The sequence below is a fragment of the Typopeltis vanoorti genome, chromosome 5 (genome assembly GCF_054136105.1).
Source record: "Typopeltis vanoorti isolate ZY-2024b chromosome 5, IOZ_Tvanoo_1.0, whole genome shotgun sequence".
In the NCBI taxonomy this organism is placed as follows: Eukaryota; Metazoa; Arthropoda; class Arachnida; order Uropygi; family Thelyphonidae; genus Typopeltis; species Typopeltis vanoorti.
Genome location: NC_143553.1, coordinates 172,130,848 through 172,154,260, shown reverse-complemented (window position 1 = coordinate 172,154,260; position 23,413 = coordinate 172,130,848). Strand labels below are relative to the sequence as shown.

The 23,413-nt window shown below is 36.0% G+C and overlaps 1 protein-coding gene across 1 annotated transcript in view; it reads right to left on the bottom strand.

The window, feature by feature from the left end:
- Positions 1 to 23,152, bottom strand: part of LOC150107062 (elongation factor 1-alpha 2-like) — a 103,785-nt gene extending 80,633 nt beyond the window's left edge. The window contains exons 1-2 of the mRNA XM_090392933.1: positions 22,973 to 23,152; positions 3,774 to 3,941 (exon numbers count right to left, since the gene is read on the bottom strand). Of these exons, the coding sequence (XP_090249059.1) occupies positions 3,774 to 3,941; positions 22,973 to 23,152 (348 nt within the window). The remainder of the gene's footprint in view (positions 1 to 3,773; positions 3,942 to 22,972) is intronic.
- Positions 23,153 to 23,413: the final 261 nt, after the last annotated feature.

Sequence of the window (23,413 nt, the reverse complement as noted above, 5' to 3'; positions counted from 1 at the left end):
GCCAATGAATCTCAATGGTTTGGTTCCTATTCTCAAAAAAAATTCATTTTTTCTTCAATAATCTTTGTGTATTTTAGTCTACAGTTTGCATTTCAGAGCTGCTCAACTTTCAAACACTTTAAAACTTTCTTACATGTTCTTTTTTTCAATACAAAATTCAATTTTATCCTACTCAAGACTAAATGCTGATCACTTACAATTTCAAATCCGTTGTACACTCTAGTGTCCTGCACTAGTGGGAAAATATCACTATCAACAATAACACAATTGATGAAACTTTTCTTATTCCTTGCTTCTTCTCTCCATGTGAATTTGTGCACATTTTTATGTTGGAACATTGTGTTAGTAATAACCAGTCCATGTCCTGAGCAAAAATCCAACAAGTATTTGCCATTATTATTATTATTAGCTTTGCTCTTTTCTCAAAAATTTTCCCAAAATATTTTTGTATGTCTGACAATCAATTTCTACTCTGAAGGAAAGTGGTATTAAACATGATATCAGAATTGGAGATGTTAATGTCAGCTCTTTCCTTTATGCGGACGATGTTATACTTCTGAATAAATCCGCTACAAGTCTGCAAGATTCCCGACTAAATTGAATAACTATTGTAATAGGTATGATATGAAGGTCAGCATTAAAAAGACAAATACAATGAAAATAGGTAGAATTGTTGAAAATGTCAACTGTGTTGTGAACGGGGAGCCTGTGGAACAAGTAAAACGTTTCAGCTACATAGGCACGATTTTTAGTGAAGATGGTAAATTAAATGTGGAAATAGACAACAGAATCAACAAAGCTGGTATGGGAGGAAGTCAATTGAATAAATTCATATGGAATAAGAGAGAAATTAGTGGTAACACTAAATTAGCTGTATACAAGACAGTGTTCAAACCAGTTTTAACTTATGGATCTGAGAGCTGGGTCAGAAGTAAAACACTTGACCAAAGACTAGAAACCACAGATATGAGAGTCCTGAGAAAGATTAGAAGTGTGAACAGATGGTATCACTGGCAATGTGATATTAAAAATGAGGATATTAGGAAAGAACTTGACATTGTCAGCATCCAGGAATGCATCAGCAAAGCTAATCTCAGGTGGTATGGTCACTTAAACAGAATGGGTGAGGAAAGATTAGCAAAACAAGTGCTCTCTGCCAGGTTGGCAGAAAAACGACCCAGAGGAAGACCAAAATATAAGTGGATTGATATAGAAATATAAGATCTGATAATGATAATATTGGAGTCTTGACAAGTAATAGGCTGATTTGGAGGAAAATTGTAGATAGGAAGTTACTAATGATGTAAATTTTTCATGTAGTACTATCATATCCTGTACACTACCCCCCCCCCCCCTTGAAGGTACATGTCAGGAATTTGATGATGATATTTAGATTCCCAACAAGGACGGACCAACTTTTCCTTTTTCATTGTGTCAGTTGCTTTCTCAAAAGCCTCTAAAAAATTCCCCCATTTATACCTTAGTAGAACCTTCTGTGGGCATAGACACAAATAAATCACATGTCCAGTTCCCCATTCCGATATTTGCCCACATCACTCTACTTGATACTGCTTTCCATTCAAGAAGATTAGCTTCATATTTAGTGTTGAATACTATAGCTACTCGTTCTTTTCCCTGATTGTCATTGCCTGAATATAACAATTTGTATTTTTTGCTTAGAAAGATCTCATCGGTTTTTGTCTTTTTTGTTTCAGTCACCCCTATTATGTCAATCTGCTATTTTTCCAATTCTTCATTACAGTTCCATTTCTTTGCCATTCAAGCTTCTTATGTTGATAGTACTGATCTTGAACTCTGGTGGTACAACACCATGGTGTTGTACCACCTTACCCCAGTCCTGAAGATACTTTCAGGTGCAAACTTTGTTTGCTCACACTTGGATAAAGGATTAAACTAAATTTATTATACTCTAACCAAGTGAAAAATAAACTTTCAACATCTTTCTCTAAATCCAGAGTAATTTATTAAAAAAAGGGTGGCACACCATTTGGCAACTCCTATAGGTAGAGATGACCTACTAATGCTTCTGCCTGGTATCTCCACTTGGGCCTGGCTCCCACTGAAGAGACCTCAATAAAGGTCGAAACTAGTCTGGGTTGTGGCCCTTCCCTTAATGAATAACATTAGACATACCCACAAGGAGATGTGTTTTACATTATGGGAGATACTGAGATAGGAGTGTTGGTAGCTTGCTCCACCTTTTCAATGAGTTGCCCTGGTGTTGTACCACCTTACCCCAGTCCTGAAGATACTTTCAGGTGCAAACTTTGTTTGCTCACACTTGGATAAAGGATTAAACTAAATTTATTATACTCTAACCAAGTGAAAAATAAATTTTCAACATCTTAAGTGGAAGTTAGTGAACAAAGAATGTTTGAAGAGGAAGAGCTAAACTATACTTCATAGAAACCTAGTGTTTGGCTATGCTATGTAGATGATGTGTTCTCCATTTGGTCACATAGCCCAAATACACTGAATGCCATTAATACACCTGAACAGCAAACATATTAGGATTCATTTCACTTTATAAGTGAAACAACAGCAGCCTGCTCTTCCTAGATACCTTAATAACACATCAACCAGATGGATCCCTGGTGTTCCCTATTTACAGATCTCTCCCTCCCAAACAGACACTTCCATCAACACCCCCCACCCCAAAAAAAACCATGTTATCATAAAAACTTTAAGTTAACAGAACAAAACTGATTTGTTCTGATAATGTCCTCAACACTGAATTAAAAATAAATAATGACTTCTCATTATTTTCCCATATTCCCAAATATGGACTAGAATAAAACTATCACTGTCCCTTATATCTGTGGCACATGTGAAAAGTTAGTAAAAATCCTGAATACAATCTAATTACTACCTTCAGACCACACACAAAAATGGCATCCTTCTAACCAAACAGACAAGACAATCCATGCTTTGGATACTCACTATAGAATCTGTTGGAAAGTGCCCCCCCCCCCCCAAATAACTTAACCCAAATAAGCTTAAGTCTGAGAACTGAGAAATGCTTATTCTCAAATGACCAGCCAAGAATGTTCTATCAAAGCCAGTAGGTGGTGTGATTTAAAACTTGTTGTGTTTCTTCATATTAGTTTCTCTTACTCATGTGGTGCCTACATGCACTTGTGTATTGTTTCCAGATGATACTAATTTGACTTTGGCAAAACAGAGAAAATAATCAAATTATTTAGTAATTATATCATTTATGACATCACCTCATTATGGATCTGTGAACATATACAATTTTCTTCTTTTCTGCTCTAAATGATACAACTCACCTTTAAAGGGTGTGTCTCTGTGTTAGCACCAGGCATTTGTATACTTTCAATCTGATTTGAAGCAATCATAAAGACTGTGTTAAACAGCTTCAGATAAAAACACCTAAATGATACAATAAGGTACAATACCTAATGTATTGGAAAACATGAACAAACACAATGGGAATGATTAAATTTATTTATTAATAAATATTATACAGTTAATAAATACTATACTATAAGTATAGTTGTGTAATGGAAACAATATTCAACTTTGTGGTAGAGGCTATTACAAAAGTAACCAAATAGTTATATTTATGAAAGAAAAATAGCATAGCCTAATATCCTGAAAAAACAAGAACAGCTTTAGTAAGAGCTTGTTATATGTGTGAAGTAAAACACACACACACCAACGTATATAAAAAAATATTTACATTATATTTTAATAATCAATTTGAAACCAGAGTTTCTGACTCCACAAACCTCACTAAAAGGTGGTTCAGTAGTATCCATTTTATTCACTCCAACAATCATCTGTTTCACTCCCAGGGTATAAGCCAATAGAGCATGTTCACGAGTTTGCCCATTTTTTGAAATGCCTGCTTCAAACTCTCCAGTTCCTGCTGCTACGATCAAGACTGCACAGTCAGCCTAGAATAAATTATTTCAAAATGGGTAAATAATAAACTACAGTGAAATGTTTATCAAATAAAAAACCAGTGTTTAATTTTTTGTGTGCCCATTTATCTACAATGATTCATCTCTTAAATCACAAGACAAATTGTGAAGAAAATTAGTACCTTATTTTATTACAAATTATGTTGGGCATTTAATATACCACTTCATATTACACTGCCACCCCTTACATGAAAGGATCTATTTATGACCCACTTCTTCCCTCTCATAACCATACCTTTCTTCAAGGTATGTTATTATAGGACCACATCCTTTACACCATTTCAAATTTTAATTGCTAACCATAAATAAGTTTTTCTGTTTTTATTGTATATTACATACTGGCACGAGGATTTATGTAGTTATATTCAAATATTATCATAAAGTTATCACACTGTTATTATAACATTACTTGATGTTTAATGGTAATTCGTGTGTTGAGGCTTAAGTGCTGTGCAGAGTTCATGTTGGAGGTTTAATGGAATAATTATCATGCACTGAGAAAGGATTAAAAATAATTTTAATACTTCCAATATTTCTTCAGGGATTACAAAAAACTTTTTGTAACAACACACACACACAAAAGCAATATAGCAGTGAGTGAAATTAAAGATAGTTTCACTCACTACTGGTGGCTAGGATGTAAAGAGGGATCTCTAATAATTAATGTTTCCAAAATTTTGGGAAATTTAATGCAACTGTATTTGTTTAAATTAGGTTGATTCTTGAGTGCTGATGCAGATTCAAAAAACAGTCTTTCTCTTTTGAATTTACTATGGTGGAGCATGGTCGTTTTTTTCCAGGAGATCCTGTAGGTAGTATCCAAAACATGGTCAGCAAGGCCAGATTGACCATAATCGTGATTGCAGATGTAAGATCTGTGTTCTTCTAACCGAATGGATGCTGACCTGCCTGTCTGTCCGAAGTAAGCCAGTTTACAAGCACAAGGTACTCCAGGCACTGAGAGAGGAGGGAGCTAGTTTTTGGTGGAACGGATAAGGGTAGCAAGTTTATGATAGGGCTTAAAAGCTGTATGGAGGTTGTACTTTTTTAACGATTTGGCTATTTTTTCTGATGTACCACAAATGTAAGGTATGGCGATGGCATTTCTGTAGTCCTTCTGAAGAGGTGGTCGGGGAATGGGGAAGGATTTGATTATTTTTTTAATCCTGTGGTCACTGTAGACATTGAAAAGGAAGATGTTGTGTATGTGTGTGATTGAAAGGGCAGTTTCACTGGAACAAAGATTGTGGGCTCTATTGGTTAGAGTTTTAATAAAGCCATATTGCTGAGAGGGGTGGTGGTGGCGTTGGGAGAGTTTGTGAATGTATCTGTCTGTATGAGTAGGTTTTCTATATACCGAGAAAAAAAGGTTATCATTAGGAAGGCATGTTACTAAGGTGTCCAGGAAGGGTATACTATTGTTATTTTCCTTTTCCATCGTAAACTGGATTCTTGGATGTAGACTATTGAGGTGATTGAGGAAGGAATCTAATGTGTCTGGGCCATGAGGCCAAATGGAGAACACATCATCTACATATCTTAGTCAGATAAGGTTTTAGAAGGGAAGAGTCTATGGCTCGTTTTTCAAAATTTTCTATGTAAAAATTGGCAAGAGGGGACTTGTGCATGTAAACTGGCTTACTTCGGACAGACAGGCAAGTCAGCATCCATTCAGTTAGAAGAACACAGTTCTTACATCTGAAATCACGATTATGGTCAATCTGGCTTTGCAGACCATGTTTTGGATACTACCCACAGGATCTCCTGGAAAAAAATGACCATGCTCCACCATAGTAAATTCAAAAGAGAAAGACTATTTTTTGAATCTGCATCGGCACTCAGGAATCAACCTAATTTAAACAAATACAGTTGCATTAAACTTCCCAAAATTTGGGAAACATTAATTATTAGAGATCCCTCTTTACATCCTAGGCCGCTTGCAAATGCCCATAGAGGGTGCACCACCTAGATAGGACTTTAGTTTCACTCACTACTGTATTGCTTTTGTGTGTGTGTGTTGTTACAAAAAGTTTTTTGTAATTCCTGAAGATGTCTCTGTGACAGAGACGAAATATTGGAAGTATTAAAATTATTTTTAATCCTTCCTCAGTGCTGATAATTATTCCATTAAACCTCCAACATGAATTTAATGGTAATTGAAACATCAATGACTAGGGTCAGAACTAAATTATTTAATTGCTGAGGCTTTGACAGTATAAATACACAATATGTGTCATTACCAATAAATAAGGACTAAGCTTGGAAAAAAGAGAGAGAGAATCAGAAAGATGACTGGAGTAGTTGATACGTGAAGTACTGTCAAGCATGTAAATGGAGATGGGCTGGCCACATTAGTAGATTAACAGATAAACGATGGACAAAATTGTGTACCAAGTGGATATCAAGAGAAGGAAAGATTGCTAAAGACAAGAGGAGGGATGATCTACAAAAGTTTTGCATGAGATGGTGGACATTGGCTAAAGACAGTAAGAATTGGAAAGTTAAGGGGGAGGGCTATATCCAGAAGTGGATGGAAAGAGGCTAAAGAAGAATGCCAGTAGCATCCAAAATGGGCGGGGGAGATAGTTTTTGGTCAAGTTAGTTCAACTTGACCAAAAGCTACAGGCATTAAAGAGATTTGGTTCGTGGGGATGATACAACCATAGAAATAGAATGTAAGGAGTATGGTTCCTTTCTTTTAAGCTTACACGGTGATCCGAATGCATTTTTGAAAATTATGGAGACAACTACCGTGTTTGAATAAAAACTTTAGTTTAAAAAACTTTATGTCAAGGTCATTTTCTGGAACATACAGCTATACACAGAAAACAAGCTACACTACAATCAAACTGGTTTGTTAAAGATACTGACCAACTGCTACAACAATTGTTGACCTGATCTGAAAAGAAAGGATTCAGATCATCCATGGAAATGATACCCACAAGCGCTGCAATTGCTATGGTAAATTAAAGATTCGTATTTCCCTCTGGATCAATCGGCTGGCCTTTTTACAGAGATGCAGAGACAATAACCTTATTCCTATCTGCATCAGGCTAAAAAAGAAATTTACATCCGCTAAGGCACTCCGTATTTATGACCACACAGAAAAAACAATGCTCAGAGAACAGATTCAAACAGCCCACCAAAACCTAGCTACAACACAAAATCTGGTTTCAAAATTGCAATCCGCTATCGAACTATATTAATCTAGACATTCTACAAGTACTTGAAAGAATTACTGACAATTTGGCCAAATATACCCTGGAAAAGAATAAAGAAAAACTCAAGACCAAATTCCACAGTTTGAAACAATGGCAAAATATGGCAGCCAATCACAGGAATCCATCCAATCAGAAGACCTCCTCCCCGATAAACACCAACAATGAACAACAAACAAGGGAGACAAGGAGCGACCAACCACCAGCAAACAAGAACCATGTGATCAACCTATCAAGTCACACCCTGAACAACGGCAAACTTATGCTACTGAATAAAGGACTTAACTACGCAATAGCACCTAAAAAGGTAAACAAATTGGATTTTATCTACCACATAGAAAGAGGCATCAGATCCCTACCTAACAATATAGCAGATAAAATATGACTAGAAACTAGTAATGTCCTGAACACTAAGAAAAGCACACAGAACAACCTCACAAAAACAGAACTAGCAGCAATTAAGTCATTAAAAGCCAAACAAAACATAATAACAAAATAGGATAAAGGCAATGCCACTGTCGTCCTTGATAGGTCAACATACATACTTCAAATGAATGAACTAGTAGCCGATAGCAACACATATAAGCTGGTAAATTATAACCCAACAAAAAGGATAAAGGATAAAACAGAGAAACTACTCAAGTCCGTCACTTCTTGGCCACCAGACAAGGTTAAAAAACTCAAACCCCACTACACCCCCCCCCCGAGAATATACGGGGTCCCGAAAATACACAAACAAAATGTGCCCCTTCGACCAATCGTGGAAGGAATAGACCCCAATTACCACTTAGCCAAGAAATTAGCGGCAACACTCAAGGAGTTGGTAGGTCATTCCCCCTCCTACATAAAAAACAGACAACACTTTATAAACAAAATTAAAAACATAACACTCGACAAAGAGGACTTATTAGTCAGTTTCGACGTTTCTGCCCTTTTCACTAATGTCTCCATTAATGACACAATTCTCCTACTACAGAACAAATTTCCACCCTGACATTACGGCCCTCTTTGCCCACATACTACAGTCCGGTTACTTCGTGTGGCAAAACAAATTTTACCCACAGAAAGAAGGTACAGCCAAGGGCTCACCACTATCCCCCCCCACCCCCACCCAAATCGCCAACTTCTACATGGAAACCTTTGAAAAAGGGCTCTTGATTCTGCACGCTAAGACCAACAGTCTGGCTTAGATACGTTGATGATGTGTTCGTGATCTGGCCGCACGGGCGACAAACGCTAAACACATTCCTTAGCCACCTGAACAAACAAGACGAATGCATACGATTTACCATCGAAATCGAAAATCAAAATTCGCTCCCATTCCTAGACACACTAGTCATACGTCTTCCTTTAGGCAGTCTATCCTTCACGGTCTACCGAAAACTGACACACACTGGCCAATACACACATGCTAATTCATACCACCACCCATCACAAAAATATGGAGTCATTAACACCCTTAAAAACAGAGCTACAACAATTTGCTCTAACCAGCAAGCCCTGAAACAAGAACTAAAAATCATCAGCGACACATTCATAAATAATAGCTATAACAAAAATACTATTAATAAAATACTCCATAAAACAACAAAAATGAATCTAGATTACAGTAAAACCATAGCCATCCCATACATTAAAGGGTTATCAGAAAAAGTCAACAGAATCCTACAACATTATAACCTCACTGCCACCTTTAAACCACCCACTAAACTTAAAACCATATTCAACTCCTCTAAGGACCCGCTCCTCCCATTAGCACATCCTGGAGTCTATTGCATCCGCTGCACCTGTAACTTACCGTACATTGGTGAAACAGGACGGACAATCCCTATACGCAAGAAAGAACACATTAGACACATTAAATATAACCATTATAGTGAAACAGGCCTCTCAGCTCAACACCTTACACCAAATCAACTGGAAAAACACTCGCTCTTTACACCACACAAAAACCTGGTATGAAAGGAAATTTAAGGAAGCCTGCAAAATCCTGATAAACCACCCAAATATCAACAACAAAGATGGCATGAAAATTCCAAGGATCTGGATGGCACACATTCAACCTACCTAATATATAAGATCCAGCATAAGTCAGGACTCTAGCCAATCTTCAGCTAGTATTAGAAACCATTCCATATCAACTGGCTGGAATGTACAAGTATAATCATGATGTTAATATATGTATATAGATGGATACTTGTTGTTGCACCCAATGTATTTCTACAACCAACAGATAACACTAATAATAGTACTCTAACGTTGATGTATACTTTTTTTTTCTCCACCAGAGGTCAGGTCAACAATTGTTATAGCGGTTGGTCAGAATCTTTAACAAACCAGTTTGATTGTAGTATAGCTTGTTTTCTGTGTATAGTTGTATGCTCCAGAAGATGACCTTGACATAAAGGTCGAAACGTCGAATGTAGATTTTAGTTATATTAAACTAAAGTTTTTATTCAAACACTGTAGTTGTCTCTAAAATTTTCAAAACTGCATAAGGAGTATGGTATTTTCAGGAGGGATAGAGGGAAGAAGATGGGAAGATTGGTTAAATTCTTCTGTTAGCAGAAGAACTGGATCAAAAATAGGTCAGGAGAAAGAGACAGATGAAAATGATGTATCTCAAGCTATCCGTGTGAAACAGAGTTGGTTGTTACCATAGGCCAAGGCGTAAAAAAAAGAATGTGGATGGTATGCAACAGCAAATTAGCACAATGTGTGCAGGACAAGTAATTTTTATAGTGAACACATACTGGAAGTAGGAATGGTCACATAAAGAAAAAGAAATGGAATTTTATGCAGCTGCTGTGAAAAAATTACCTGAGAACATAATGGAAGGGATACATGGTTTTAAGAGTGCTGGATCTGGTGAGAGCATCAGCCGACTTGGCAACAACCAAAATCACAACTGCTGATTGTAACGGTCTTGCATGGGGAGAGGTTGCTAAAGATGTGGAAGAGATATATGTGGAACTGCAAGCAAGTGATTATAAAAAGCTGAAGAGGCAGTTTGGAACAGTGCCACAGAATATGAACTTGAAGAGAAAGATGTTAGTAGTACATGAAAGGGGTGTTGGAAAGAAGCAGAAGAGTATACCCAGGGTAAGATGGATAAATTAGGTAGAGTTAGATGAATAATAAGTAGACTCATTAAGCAAGCTAGGAAAAAAAAGATATAGATAATATATAAGGAGAAAGGCAATCAGCTAGCTCATTAGCAGTACAAAGCACAGTAAGAATGGTGGCCAGTACTGTAGAGAATGATGACAAAATCAGATTATGATTCCATGTACTCACCACTTTCCAGTTCATGCACACAAGCCCTGTCACATCTAGCACGGCAAATATCTCCACCTGGATGGTACAACCTTGCATAGGAACCACTGAGTAACTCAACTGTTTTGTCTGCTTCTGTTGCCTCTCAGCCATCAGCATTCATTAAAGCTATCTTTATATGGTTATTCTTCCTTGTACTCACCACTTAGTGAAAGAAATTTGCACTGACAGGACTTGTGTGCACGAACTGGAAATGCTTAGGATATGGCAGAATTTAATGAAAATACAGCCATGGGATCAGAGGAGATATTGATTCTGAAATTTAAATTAAACAGCTTGCACTTAGGCAGGAGTCCCAAAGGAGTGAAAGAGGACAAGATAGTTCCATTGCATGAAGAGTCCAAGGCAGAAGTTGCAAATTAGAGACCAATCAGTATATCAAGTGGTGGTTAAGGAATTGAAAAAGTTGGTTAAAAGCAAAATTCAGGAATGGGTGGACAAGAACATGATACTTTATTGAAGGAAGCACAGTTTTGTGAAAGTTAGATCTTGCCACTGCACATTTTATAACAAACTGCCAACTGAGTTTATAATAACCTTAGTTTAATCCTTTATCCAAGTGTGAGCAAACAAAGTTATCGCCTGAAAATATCTTCAGGACTGGGGTAAGGTAGTACAACACCGGGCAACTCGTAGCAAAGGTTGACCAAGCTAACATCACTCTCTCAGTCTCAAGTCACTATATCACTATACAGTCACTATATCAAGCCTATCTCAGTATCTCCCATAATGCAAAACACAAAAAAAAAAAAAAAAAAAAAAAAAAAGAAAAAAAAAGTCAACTGAGTTAAATCAAGGAAATGGCTATACTATTACTAAAATAAACAGCCAGTGGTGTCATTCTGGAAAAAGTAACTATATAAAGGATTGTATAAATTCATTTAGATCCCCTAGCCAGATTAGAAACAAGAGCATATGAGAATATAAGCTTTGGCAAGGAAATTAGTTGCCTTCAATTTGCACTACTTAAAAAAAAACACAAATAGTTCACGAACCCATATATTCACCTTTTATTAGTGCATTTAGATTTCACAGGTCTGAGACTGTTTCCAACTGTTTGGTTCTCATCCATCTAACAGACAAGCTGAGGTGAACATTTTAAAAGTATTACAACACCAAACAACATAAATGATAAAAAAAAGATGCTTATTAACTGGCTTATATTTCACTGAATTTGAAACCAGCATCATCAGAGCAAACTACAAGTTACAGTTAACACACAACAATGAGTAAGTGAAACAATTCAAATTGTAATAGAAAAAGGATCTCAAATACTAATGTGGGACTCTCTAATGCTATAAAAAAGAAGTACTACAGCTATGTAGGAGTTGATCTTAAGATAATAGTCTATCAAATTTTTGGCAAATTAATGCAACCATACTTGTTCAGGTTAGGAGAATGCTTCACAGTCATGGCTAACTCTAAAAATAATCTCACTAAAATAAACAGCCAGTGGTGTTTATTTTAGTGAGAATTATTATAAGTAATCTCTTATAATAATCAGTGAGATTATTATAAGAGATTTCTATATACGAGGGTGGTCTGAAAAGTTCTCAGCCTCGACCATAGATAGCAACACTATCAGCAAGATTTTTTTTTCTAAGTTGATACATCTGTCATAAGCATCCATGTGAAATTGCAAGTCACTCTATCAAGTAGTTTGTTTTATACAGCTGTCTGAAGCAAAAGTGTTGTCTGTATCCCTTGAAATGGATAAAATTGAGTATTGTAAAGTTCTAAAATTCTTTGTAAAAGAAGGTTTAACGGCAAAAGAAATACATTCAAAGTTCAAAAAGGTTTATGGGCACTCTTCTTCTTTGTTTTCAACAATTAAGAAATAGGCTGCAGAATTTAAACATGGCCATACCAGCCTTAAAGATGATCCACGTGAAGGATGTTTAAAAAGTGTAACAACATCAGAAACCATTGATCAAGTGCACGGTATGGTATTGGATAACCGGTGTGTAAAAGTGCATGAAATTGCTGAGACTATAGGCATTTCAAAAGAACGTGTAGGATATATTTTGCATGAAGAAAATAATTGCAAATGAAAAAGCTTTGTGCAAGATGAGTGCTGCACTTGCTCACAGCAGATCAAAAACGCACTCGCATGAAAATTTCTGAACAGTGTTTGGAGCGTTTTAACAAGAATAAAACTGATTTTCTGAGTCGATTTGAGACTTGGATTCACCATTATCAAGTATCACACCAGAATCCAAACAGCTGTCAAAACAGTGGATGAAGCCAGTTGTTCAGCGCCAAAGAAGACAAAGTTGGTTCCATCAGCAGGAAAGGTCATGGCATTGGTGTTTTGAGATGCTAAAGGCATTTTGTTTATTAATTATCTTGAAAAGGGTAAAACAATAACTGGGGAATATTATTCTGATCTTTTAACCAGACTAGACAAAAAAATTCATGAAAAAAGACCCGGTTTGCAGAAGGAAAAAAAATCATCTTTCATCAGGACAATGCACCTGCCCGCAAAGGGAAAAAATTAAGGGATCTGCACTATGAATTGTTGAAACGTCCACCCTATTCCCCAGATTTGGATGGAAAAAACTAAAACTCTTCCTTGCTAGTCAGCATTTTTGTTTGAATCAAGAGGTAATTGCAGCTGTAGAGGAGTATTTTGCAGATCTTACTGAGAATCACTACAGGGACGGGATAATGGCACTGGAGCGTCGCTGGAAGAAATGTATTATTCTTAAGGGAGATTATCTTGAAAAATAAAAATAATTTTGAAATTATAAATGTTTTATTCATTGTTAGGCTGAGAAGTTTCAGGCCATCCTCATAGTTCAGTGGTTTTCTTCCATCTAATCCTATGTTAAGGGATGTCCAAAGCATGGTCTGCCAGTCCATACTTGCCATAATTTACAGCCAAATTGCTAGACATAGCTGAAGTACTAATAAAATATAATCTTTGCAACATATGTTAAATTAGTAACTCTGATCAGCCCTCTTAAGGATAAACTCCATTCTCTAGCATATTCCAGAGTGTATGAAGTTCCATGTGACCGTGACTTGGATTACTATGGACAGACAAGAAGCTCTGTTAACATCTACCTCGGTAAACAAAAAAAAATATTCGCTACCATTATTATGGCAAGGCTGGACATGCAGACCTATGAAACAGTCTTGTCAGTTTCATAGCACGTTTCCTTAAAACACTTAGTGAAATTCCAATTAGTCCCCCTGCTTTATTGACGTTTATTATACTCAGTGTTCGAAATACATCTTCATCATTCACTTCTAACACTTCACCACTCATTATTCTACTAGGAATAAAGCCTGTAGTACCAGGATGAAACACTAATAAAGTGATCATTAACTAGCTTAACTATGTCATCTGCATTGTTCACCCAATCCCCATCTCCATCAAGTAAGGTAATCTATCCACTGTCATTTTTCCTCCTACCTGCCACATAGTGAAATCTCCTAAGGATTCTATGTGGATTGCAGTGCCAGTTTCCTCTCATATTCTAATTTTTCTCTCCTTAACAATACTAGTCACTTTCCTAGCCTGAGCCTTATATTCCTCATGCTCTCATATCACTCTCTCTTTATATGACTTCTATAATCTATTTTTCTTTTGCAATTCCCCTTTTATTCCTCTTGTCATCAATTTGACTTCAAATTGCTTTATCTTCCTCACTCAAAGTATACAATCTGTCATTGCTGTCAACAATTTATTCTTAAGTATGAACTAATGACCCTCTTCCTTTAAATGCTTTTATCCATTGCACTGCTGTAAGCTGGTTTCTAAGTCTATGATAGTCACCTGCCATATAATTTCCTCCTGTTTTGATATCTTCCCAGACCTATTCATCCTCCAAATTAGGACTACATGGTCACTCTCACCAGTGAGGGGGGGGGGGGGGATACCATCTTAATCACAATCAGATCTCTGATGCTATGATAAAATCCAGATCTTGATGTTCGTATTCCCTCCTACATGCTGTCTAAGACAGTTGTCCCTCAAAAAATCCAAAAATTCAGTTTTCCCTTATTACTGTATGCTGTCTCCTCTGCCCAGTTTACATCACTGTAGATGAAGCTCCCCATAATGAGTGTCCACTTTGGAGATAGATATGACACTGGTTAAGTGGATAAGAGGGTGCCTGCTGGACAGATATTAAAAAGTGATATATGGAAGGACAGAATCAAGATGAAAACAGGTGACTAGTAGTGTGCTGCAAGGTTTGGTGCTGAGACTATTGCTGTTTAATTTGTACATAAATAATATAAGAAATAACCAGACAGGAAATATTCAGTTGTTTGCTGATGATGCAAAATTAGGTAGTGATAATTAATCAAGGCAATGTGGAGAGCTTGCAATATAATTTAAATGGGCTGTCAGTTTGGGCAAAACATAATGGGTTACATAACGTAGAGAATGTAACATTATGTACTCCAAGAAATAGATGAAGCTAGAGATTTAGGGGTGATGGTAGACAGAGAGTTAAAGTTTAGAAGACATATTACTAAGGTTGCTCATAAGATTACTTGGCTAACGAAGAACACATTAACTTGATATATCCACATCTGGATTACTGTGCTCAAGTCTGGTTTCCTGGGTTTCTTGGGAATGAAGAAGTGTTGGAGAAGATTCAGAAGCAAGTGACCAAGATGGTTAGTGGTCTGTTCCCTGTTCCCTATGAAGATAGATTGAAGGTGTGTGAATTGCAGAAGTTGGTTGATAAGAGAAAAAAGAGAGGATATGATAGAAACATTTAAGTTGCTTAAAGGGTTTTATAGGATCGATGCAGAGGAAATGTGTCAGCATTTGGCTGGAGGGGCCAGAAAAAGGGGCATCCCTGGAAATTGAATGAAAGTGTGGTCAGTAGTGGTGTGAGGACTAGATTTTTTTTTTTGCTTGGAAAGTTGTGAATGAGTGGAATGTGTTGCCAGAGTCAGTTGTGAGTGCTTTATCAGTTAATGGGTTCAAGGAGAGGTATGATAGATTGTGTAAATAGTTTGGGTCTTCTGCGATGAGTCTTTAGACTTCATGAAGGGGCCCTTACAATAATAATATACAACTTGCATATCTTGCAATGGGGGTGTGTGGAAGGAGAGTACAATAGCACCATTACATAAGGGATGGTAGTAAAATGGAGGTGTCAAACTATAGGCCTGTTTGTATTTCTTTTGTAGTTATTAAAATTTTGGAGAAATTGGTAAGAACTCATATAATACAGAATGGGCAGACAAGGGTAATATTATTTATGCTTGCCAGCATGGATTTATTAAAGGACATTCTTGTTTTAGTAATCTGGTTACCTTTTACAGTAGAGTAAAAAGAGCAGTGGATGAAGAGGTAAGGCATACACTGTCTTTTTTTTTTGGATTTTTCCAAGGCATTTGGGAGGTTGCTACATGACAAGTTGATTTTTAAGTTGCATCATATGGGTTTGGATATTAGGTTAGCAGACTGAATCGATGATTGGCTTTGATAGATATCAGAGAGTTATACAGCATATGGTAAGCAGTATCAGGGAATAGGATGGTTACAATTGGAGTTTCACAGATTCAGTCCTGGGACTGAAGCTGTTCATTTTTATGTCATGATATTGTCACAGGACTACAGGGAGATGTTCAGCTGTTTGTAGATGATGTGAAGCTTGGGGGGGGGATTAGTAATGGTGCTGATGTTTTGACTCTTCAAGCAGGAATTTCTTGCTTATTTCCAGCTAGAAATGTGACTCTTATGGGGAGTCAGTTTAGTGCAACTAAATGTAAGGTTTTAAAATTTGGCATATACAGACGCAAGCCTGTTGAGAAAGGGGGATAAGATTCCCCAGGCTTGTGATTCCTAGGAGTCAAGTTGGGTGCGAATATATTAATGTAATCTTTTAATATAGTGTTGCTCACAGAAAACATTCGACTTTTCTTAAATGATTGACAATTTACCAAGAGAATTCAAAATATATAATTTTAAATACCTGGCAACATTTATTTGATGGTCTATTTTTAGTGTGTTAAGGATCACAATAAATAGTGTTCTTGGTTAATGGTCAAAATGCTTTCACTACTTTTCCCAGCAGCATGAGCACATGGAGTTGTTCACAGTAAGGGTATGTTTAGACTTTGGTCAGTGTATAGTCTGTTCAATTGTAAGATACTATTAATATAAACAAATACATGTGAACAATATGTGATCATCAGGTGAAGTTTATTATGTACATATAATTTCACTGTTAATCTGATTTCTGTATATTCTACTTTTTTATTTTTTAGAAATTAAATTTTCAAGAATTTCTATAATGAGCTACCATCACAAATCAGGAGCAATAAAACAAAGAAAAATTATGGAAAGAATAAGAAAGAAAAAAGAATTAAAGAACTCTGGAGAACTTAGGATTTATAGAGAGCATAAGTACAACTACAGTAAATGTACAATGTTTTGATTTAGAAAACGAAAAGAAGGTAAAGATAATGCACTAAAGAATCAGAACAGCAGTTGACTTGGCAAGAGAGCAATACTCATTCACTTAGACTTAATAAAAACAATAAACAATTATTGTTTTTATGTTTTCCACGTTTAATAAAATGTTTTATTATTTAATAAAAAAATGTTTTCCACATTTATCCTTGTTGAATTTAGAATTTGCCCTTTTATTGATGGTTTTACAAGTGTTGCAGCAACTGTGTAGGCTCTGAATGAAGCTGGTTTAGTCTCAAGCCACTTGTGAAAGTGTGAAAGACTGTTTGCTTTCCTTGGACACTCATGGCACACATTTTGAAGAACCATGGTTTAGATACGAATTGGGGAATTTAATTGTGACATTAACTCTTAATTACTTCAAAAATAAATAAGTATATCTCTTGTGGCCATTGTTCCCCTCAGCATTGCTGCAGTTCTCTGAGATGTCTTCATAACCTTTGCAATATATCTCCAGAACTTTAATCTCTATCCACAATGACCACAATTAGTATATGAAGCATCCCTTCTGTGCAGGGGCATCGGAAGACAATGTCATGCCTGGGGAAAAAGCTGTTAGCAGGCCCCCAAAATAAATAAAGAAATAAAACGATTATTTTTATACTTTACTGTTTTTTGAATACCAAAAAACAACAACAAAAAAAATTAATAAACAATATCTGAATAATATGATCGAAATCTGTCTGGCTAACATTGTTTCAATAGCCAGAGATGATTGAGATGATTTTAGCACATAGTAGAACTTATTGCATTCTCAATTCTTGTAAATACACTGAATGACCTTTTGGCCTGGGCCACAGCTGCAGGTGGCATGCAAAATATTCTGAGAGCATTGCAAATGTTGGGGGTTTCAATATCTAATTATTTTTTTTTATTTAATAGCTCAAGAGGTAACAATTCATTCTCACCAAAAGTACTTACGTGTATGGTTTTTAAATGGATTATTTCATTGGCAATTTCTTTGGAAATATCGCAGTTATATTTGTCGCCTATAATTTTTGTCATTGACTGTTAAGTAATACCATAAAAATCCAAATGAATTGCATATTTCATTTACAGCACTATAAATTAAGGATACCAAGAAATTATATATTTGGTTCAATCCTTTTCCAAGTGTAAGCAAACAAAGTTTGCACCTGAAATATAATCAGGGCTAGGGCAACTTGTATAAAGAAGCTAATGACTTCACATCACTTGCCTTAGTATCCCATAATACAAACCACATATCCTTATGGTTATGTGCTTTGCATTGGCCCTTCCCATAATGTATAGCATTATGGGAAGGGTCACTACCCAGACTGGTTTCGACCTTTATTGAGGTCTCGTCAGTGGGAGCCAGACCCAGGTTGAAGTAATGCAGAAGTCATATTTTCATATACAAGTTGCCAAAAAGTGTCAACCTTATTATTAAAATTCTCTGGATTAGAGATAATTGTTGGAAGTTTCCACCCTTGGTTATACTATAAATTAAAGATGTCAAGAAATTAAATTCTTGGTTTAATCCTTTCTCCAAGAGTAAGCAAATAAAAAGTTTGCACATGAAGTATTTTCACTACTAAGCAACTTGCATATAGAGGCTTGCATTATGGGATACTAAAGCAAGTGATATGAAGTCATTAGCCTTTATATACAAGTTGCCTAGTCATGAAAATACTTCAAGCGCAAACTTTGTTTGCTCATGCTTGGATAAAGGATTAAACAAAGAATATAATTTTTTGGCATCTTTAATTTTTAGAAGTATTATTTATCAACCAGACTTCCCTTTATGAACAAGCATCAAGAATGTAGAAAGTTTTTTACCTTGGGTATACTATACGTTAAAGATACCAAACAATTTTATAAACTTGGTTTTAATCCTTTTTACCCAGTAAGCAAAAAAGCAGGTAAGTCAAGTTTGCACCTGAAGTATTTTCAGGTCTGAGGCAATTCGTGGTAAAGTTGGAGTAAGCTCTGATCACTTTCCTTAGTATCTCCTATAATGCAAAGCACATCTCATTGCAGACATGTATGATGCTATCAGACCTGAAAATACTTCAGGTGCAAACCTGACTTACCTGCTTGTTTGCTTCCTTGGGAAAAAAAGATTAAAACCAAGTTTATAAAATTGCTTGGTATCTTTAATGTATAGTATACCCAAGATAAAAAAACTTTCTACATCATTCTCTCATCCTGAGATTTTTATTTAATAAGGTCAAAGCACCTTGTGGCAAACTTGTATAGATAAAATTTATGATTTCTGCATTACTTCAACCTTGGCATCTCAAGGTGTGGCTCCCACTGATGAGACCTCAATAAAGGTCGAAACCGGTCTGGGTAGTGGCCCTTCCCTTAATGCATAGCATCATACATGTCCGCAAGGAGATGTGCATTGCATTATGGGAGATACTAAGGAAAGTGATCAGAGCTTACCCCACCTTTACCATGAGTTGCCTCAGACCTGAAAATACTTCAGGCACAAACTTGACTTACCTGCTTGTTTGCTTACTTGGGAAAAAAGATAAAACCCAAGTTTATAAAATTGCTTGGTATCTTTAATGTAAGCATCAAGAATATTTAGGGAGGTCTTAGGTGCACTACCCCATACATGAGAGCAGTAAAGGACAGTGCACCGATGACCTCCCTAAGAATTCATGATCCTGTCCAGAAATGGGCAGTCCAGTTGATAAATGACACTTCTCTTATACTCTCTTCAGCCACTTTCCTATAGATCATCTGTTTCTACATTGTCTCTTTTACAAATATTTCAATGGCCATTGTTCAGCAGAACTAGCATCCATCATGCCTCCCATTTCTACCAAATCTACAGGAACTCATGCTACAACTGCTAAACCCCTTTACAGTTGAACTGCATACTCACGGAACTTGATACTTCCAGTCATGTTTCCCTCCTTCTGCCTGAATTCTGTGGAACAGCCTCCCCAATGAAGCACTTCCAAAGGACTACAATCTGCAGTAGTTCAAGATTAAAATCAAATCTAAAAAAAAAAAAAAAATCACATTTGATGGACTAAGGTCTTCTAGTATGGAAGGTGAAAATAAGTTAAATTTGGTTTGAAAATTGCCTTATATGCTGCCAATTATAGTGTTGCAGCTGATTTCTCTCTTATTTCATATAAATTTATTCAACTGGCTCTTCACAGCACCAGCTTTGTGTATCATATTATCTATTTCTACATTTAATTTGCCATCATCACTAAAAATTGTACCTATATAACTGAAGTATCTTACATTTTTTTTTTTTTTTTTAAGAATGCAACCAAATCAATGTTTTTACATGCTCCTGTCTATTTTTACAGTTTTCATTTTTATTGCCAATTTTCATGCTCAACTTGTTAGAGCAATTATTAATTTAATTAAAGCATCCTGAAGAGTCCATCATCTGCATAAAGTAAAGAGCTGATCTGCACATTTCTGATTTCAATACCAGGTTAATGCCATTTTCCTTTCAAGTGATCCATATAGATGATGAATAATGGTAGAAATTGTGTGTAAAATCAGAGGTAAATAACGTACACACTGTCTTACACCTGATTTTACATCCAACCAATTCTTTCAATACTGCTGTATGTAACGTCCCATTCTCTCAACAACGTATCATATACCTTTTCTCAATCCACAAAACATAAATATACAAATCCTTGCTATATTCCTATGATTTGGCCTTTTTTATTATAAGCAGAAAATGAAAACTCAGCTAATTACAACTATAATTCAAATTTATTGCAGACTGCTTCAGTACACCTGTAGGTGTGTTGAACATGGATAAGGGATGTGTAAGGAAGACAGAGAAAAAAAGTTATTCATATGAACATACTTTCTATCATGCATTCTGAGCATATTAGAATCTGAAGAATGAAAGTTGTATACAACTTGAAAATGAAGATCAGATATTGCAGATTATGTTTATGTAGTGCCAAACAACATGTGAATGATGGTGGGAGGCATAGTACAGGGAGAAGAGTATATCATGAATTTCCCTTGAAGGTGATTTTAACAGTACATCTAAAGAGGAATATCACTAGTGAGAAAATGGTAAATGAAATTGGTAGAGTAGTTAAAATGATTGAAAATTTGGTTAGTAGTTGTACAATTTGTGTAAACTAACTTTTAAGAGCAAATGGCCCAGTTTTTCAGCTGAATCTGTGAAAAGCATAGGAGGTCAGCCAATCAATGTTGCATACATTAAAGTCTCGAAAGAGAATGAGGCAAATATTGGAAAAGCTACTCTGCAGAAGCTTAAATTTCAAGAAAGACAAAAAAATAAAAAAGTTTTCAGAGTGATTTGTTGAATAAGGAGGGTACTAGAGGCAGCTGATGAATCATACAGCTAAGATATTAAACTTATTAACAAAGCAAATGTGTAAAAGTTTATTTTTCACTTGGTCAGACTATAATAAATTTAGTTTAATCCTTTATCCAAGTGTGTGCAAACAAGTTTGTGTCTGAAAGTATCTTCAGGACTGGGGTAAAGTGGTACAATCCCGGGCGACTCCTTGCAAAGGTCGAGCAAGCTAACAACACTCCTATCTCAGTATCTCCCATAATGCAAAACACATATCCTTGTGGATATGTATGATGTTATGCATTAAGGGAAGGGCCACTACCCAGACTAGTTTCAACCTTTATTGAGGTCTCTTCAGTGGGAGCCAGGCCCAAGTGGAGATACCAAGGCAGAAGCATTAGCAAGGTCATGTATTCTAGTCTGGGTAGTGGCCCTTCCCTTAATGCATAACATTATACATATCCACAAGGAGATGTGTTCTGCATTATGGGAGATACTGAGATAGGAGTGTTGGTATCTTGTTCCACCTTTGCAAGGAGTCACCTGGTGTTGTACCACTTTACCCCAGTCCTGAAGATACTTTCAGGTGCAAACTTTGTTTGCACACACACACTTGGATAAAGGATTAAACTAAATTTATTGTAGTCTGACCAAGTGAAAAATAAAAAACTTTCAACATCTTTCTCTAAATCCAGAGTAATTTAATAAAATGGTGGCACACTGTTTGGCAGCTCCTATAGGAGGAGATGACCTTGCTAATGCTTCTGCCTTGGTATCTCCACTTGGGCCTGGCTCCCACTGAAGAGACCTCAATGAAGGTCGAAACTAGTCCAGGTAGTGACCCTTCCCTTAATGCATAACATTATATATATCCACAAGGAGATGTGTTTTGCATTATGGGAGATACCGAGATAGGAGTGTTGATAGCTTGCTCCACCTTTGCAAGGAGTCGCCCGGGGTGTTGTACCACTTTACCCCAGTCCTGAAGATACTTTCAGGTGCAAACTTTGTTTGCACACACTTGGATAAAGGATTAAACTAAATTTATTATCAAATGTGTAAAAATTACTGAATATTATAATTTTCTACATGTATTGCATCTGTATATCACACATCACTGTTAATAAAGGAGCCAGTATGCAAGACTGTTGTATACCATACCAAAAAAAATCACTGTATGTTACGTTTCAGAAAACATTCATCGATGAATGAGTAGAGGATTAAAGAAAGAAATTTTCAGAAATTACTTGATTACTTGAAGAGTACTAATTTGATTCTACTGGTATCCCTTATAGCTGGTAATTGAGTAGTTATTTCTTGAAACTAGTAAGCATACTAAAAGATTTTTCTTGTGAGGATATATTCAGTGTTACAATCTTGCATTAAATTACTAATAGCAAAAACCAACAGTTGTATTTTCAGAGTAGAGTTTGTTTCTCTGAGATGCTCACTTAAAGGAAATTTCTTCTGTGGAGATTATCTCCATAGTACTATACAACCTACCTCAAAATTTTATTATGCCATTCACTGTTGAGGTGCTTCTAAAGAAAAAACTTCATTTGATCAGAATCACTTTTTACAGTATTTTGCAAAAGGAAAAATAATAGTCATATAACATAGCAATTAAAAAAGGATCAGATATGTTCATAATGGTAAATCCAATATGCATTTTAAAAAATATTGCACATCTAGCTGCTATAAAAAATATTTACTTATTTAGTTTTACCTGAGAAGTTCCAGTAATCATATTTTTGATAAAATCTCTGTGACCTGGAGCATCAATAACAGTAATGTAATACTTCTGGGTTTCAAATTTCCATAGAGTAATGTCAATTGTAATGCCACGCTCTCTTTCAGCTTTTAGTTTATCCAGGACCCAAGCATATTTAAAAGATCCCTTGCCCATCTAGGACAAAAAAATAAAAATAATATATATATATATATACACACATACACACACAAATAAACACATACACAATTGTTTTAATACATATTCATATGTATTAAAAGAATAACCACCATTCTTTTATTATTATTATTAGCCTCCATGAGGTCAGTACTTGTTGTGGAAAGCTAGCAACATGTCTATCATACTGAACCTTAAAATCTTTGACTACTCCTCTCATTCACAATGCACTCCAGCATAGCATTCCACTCACCAACCAAT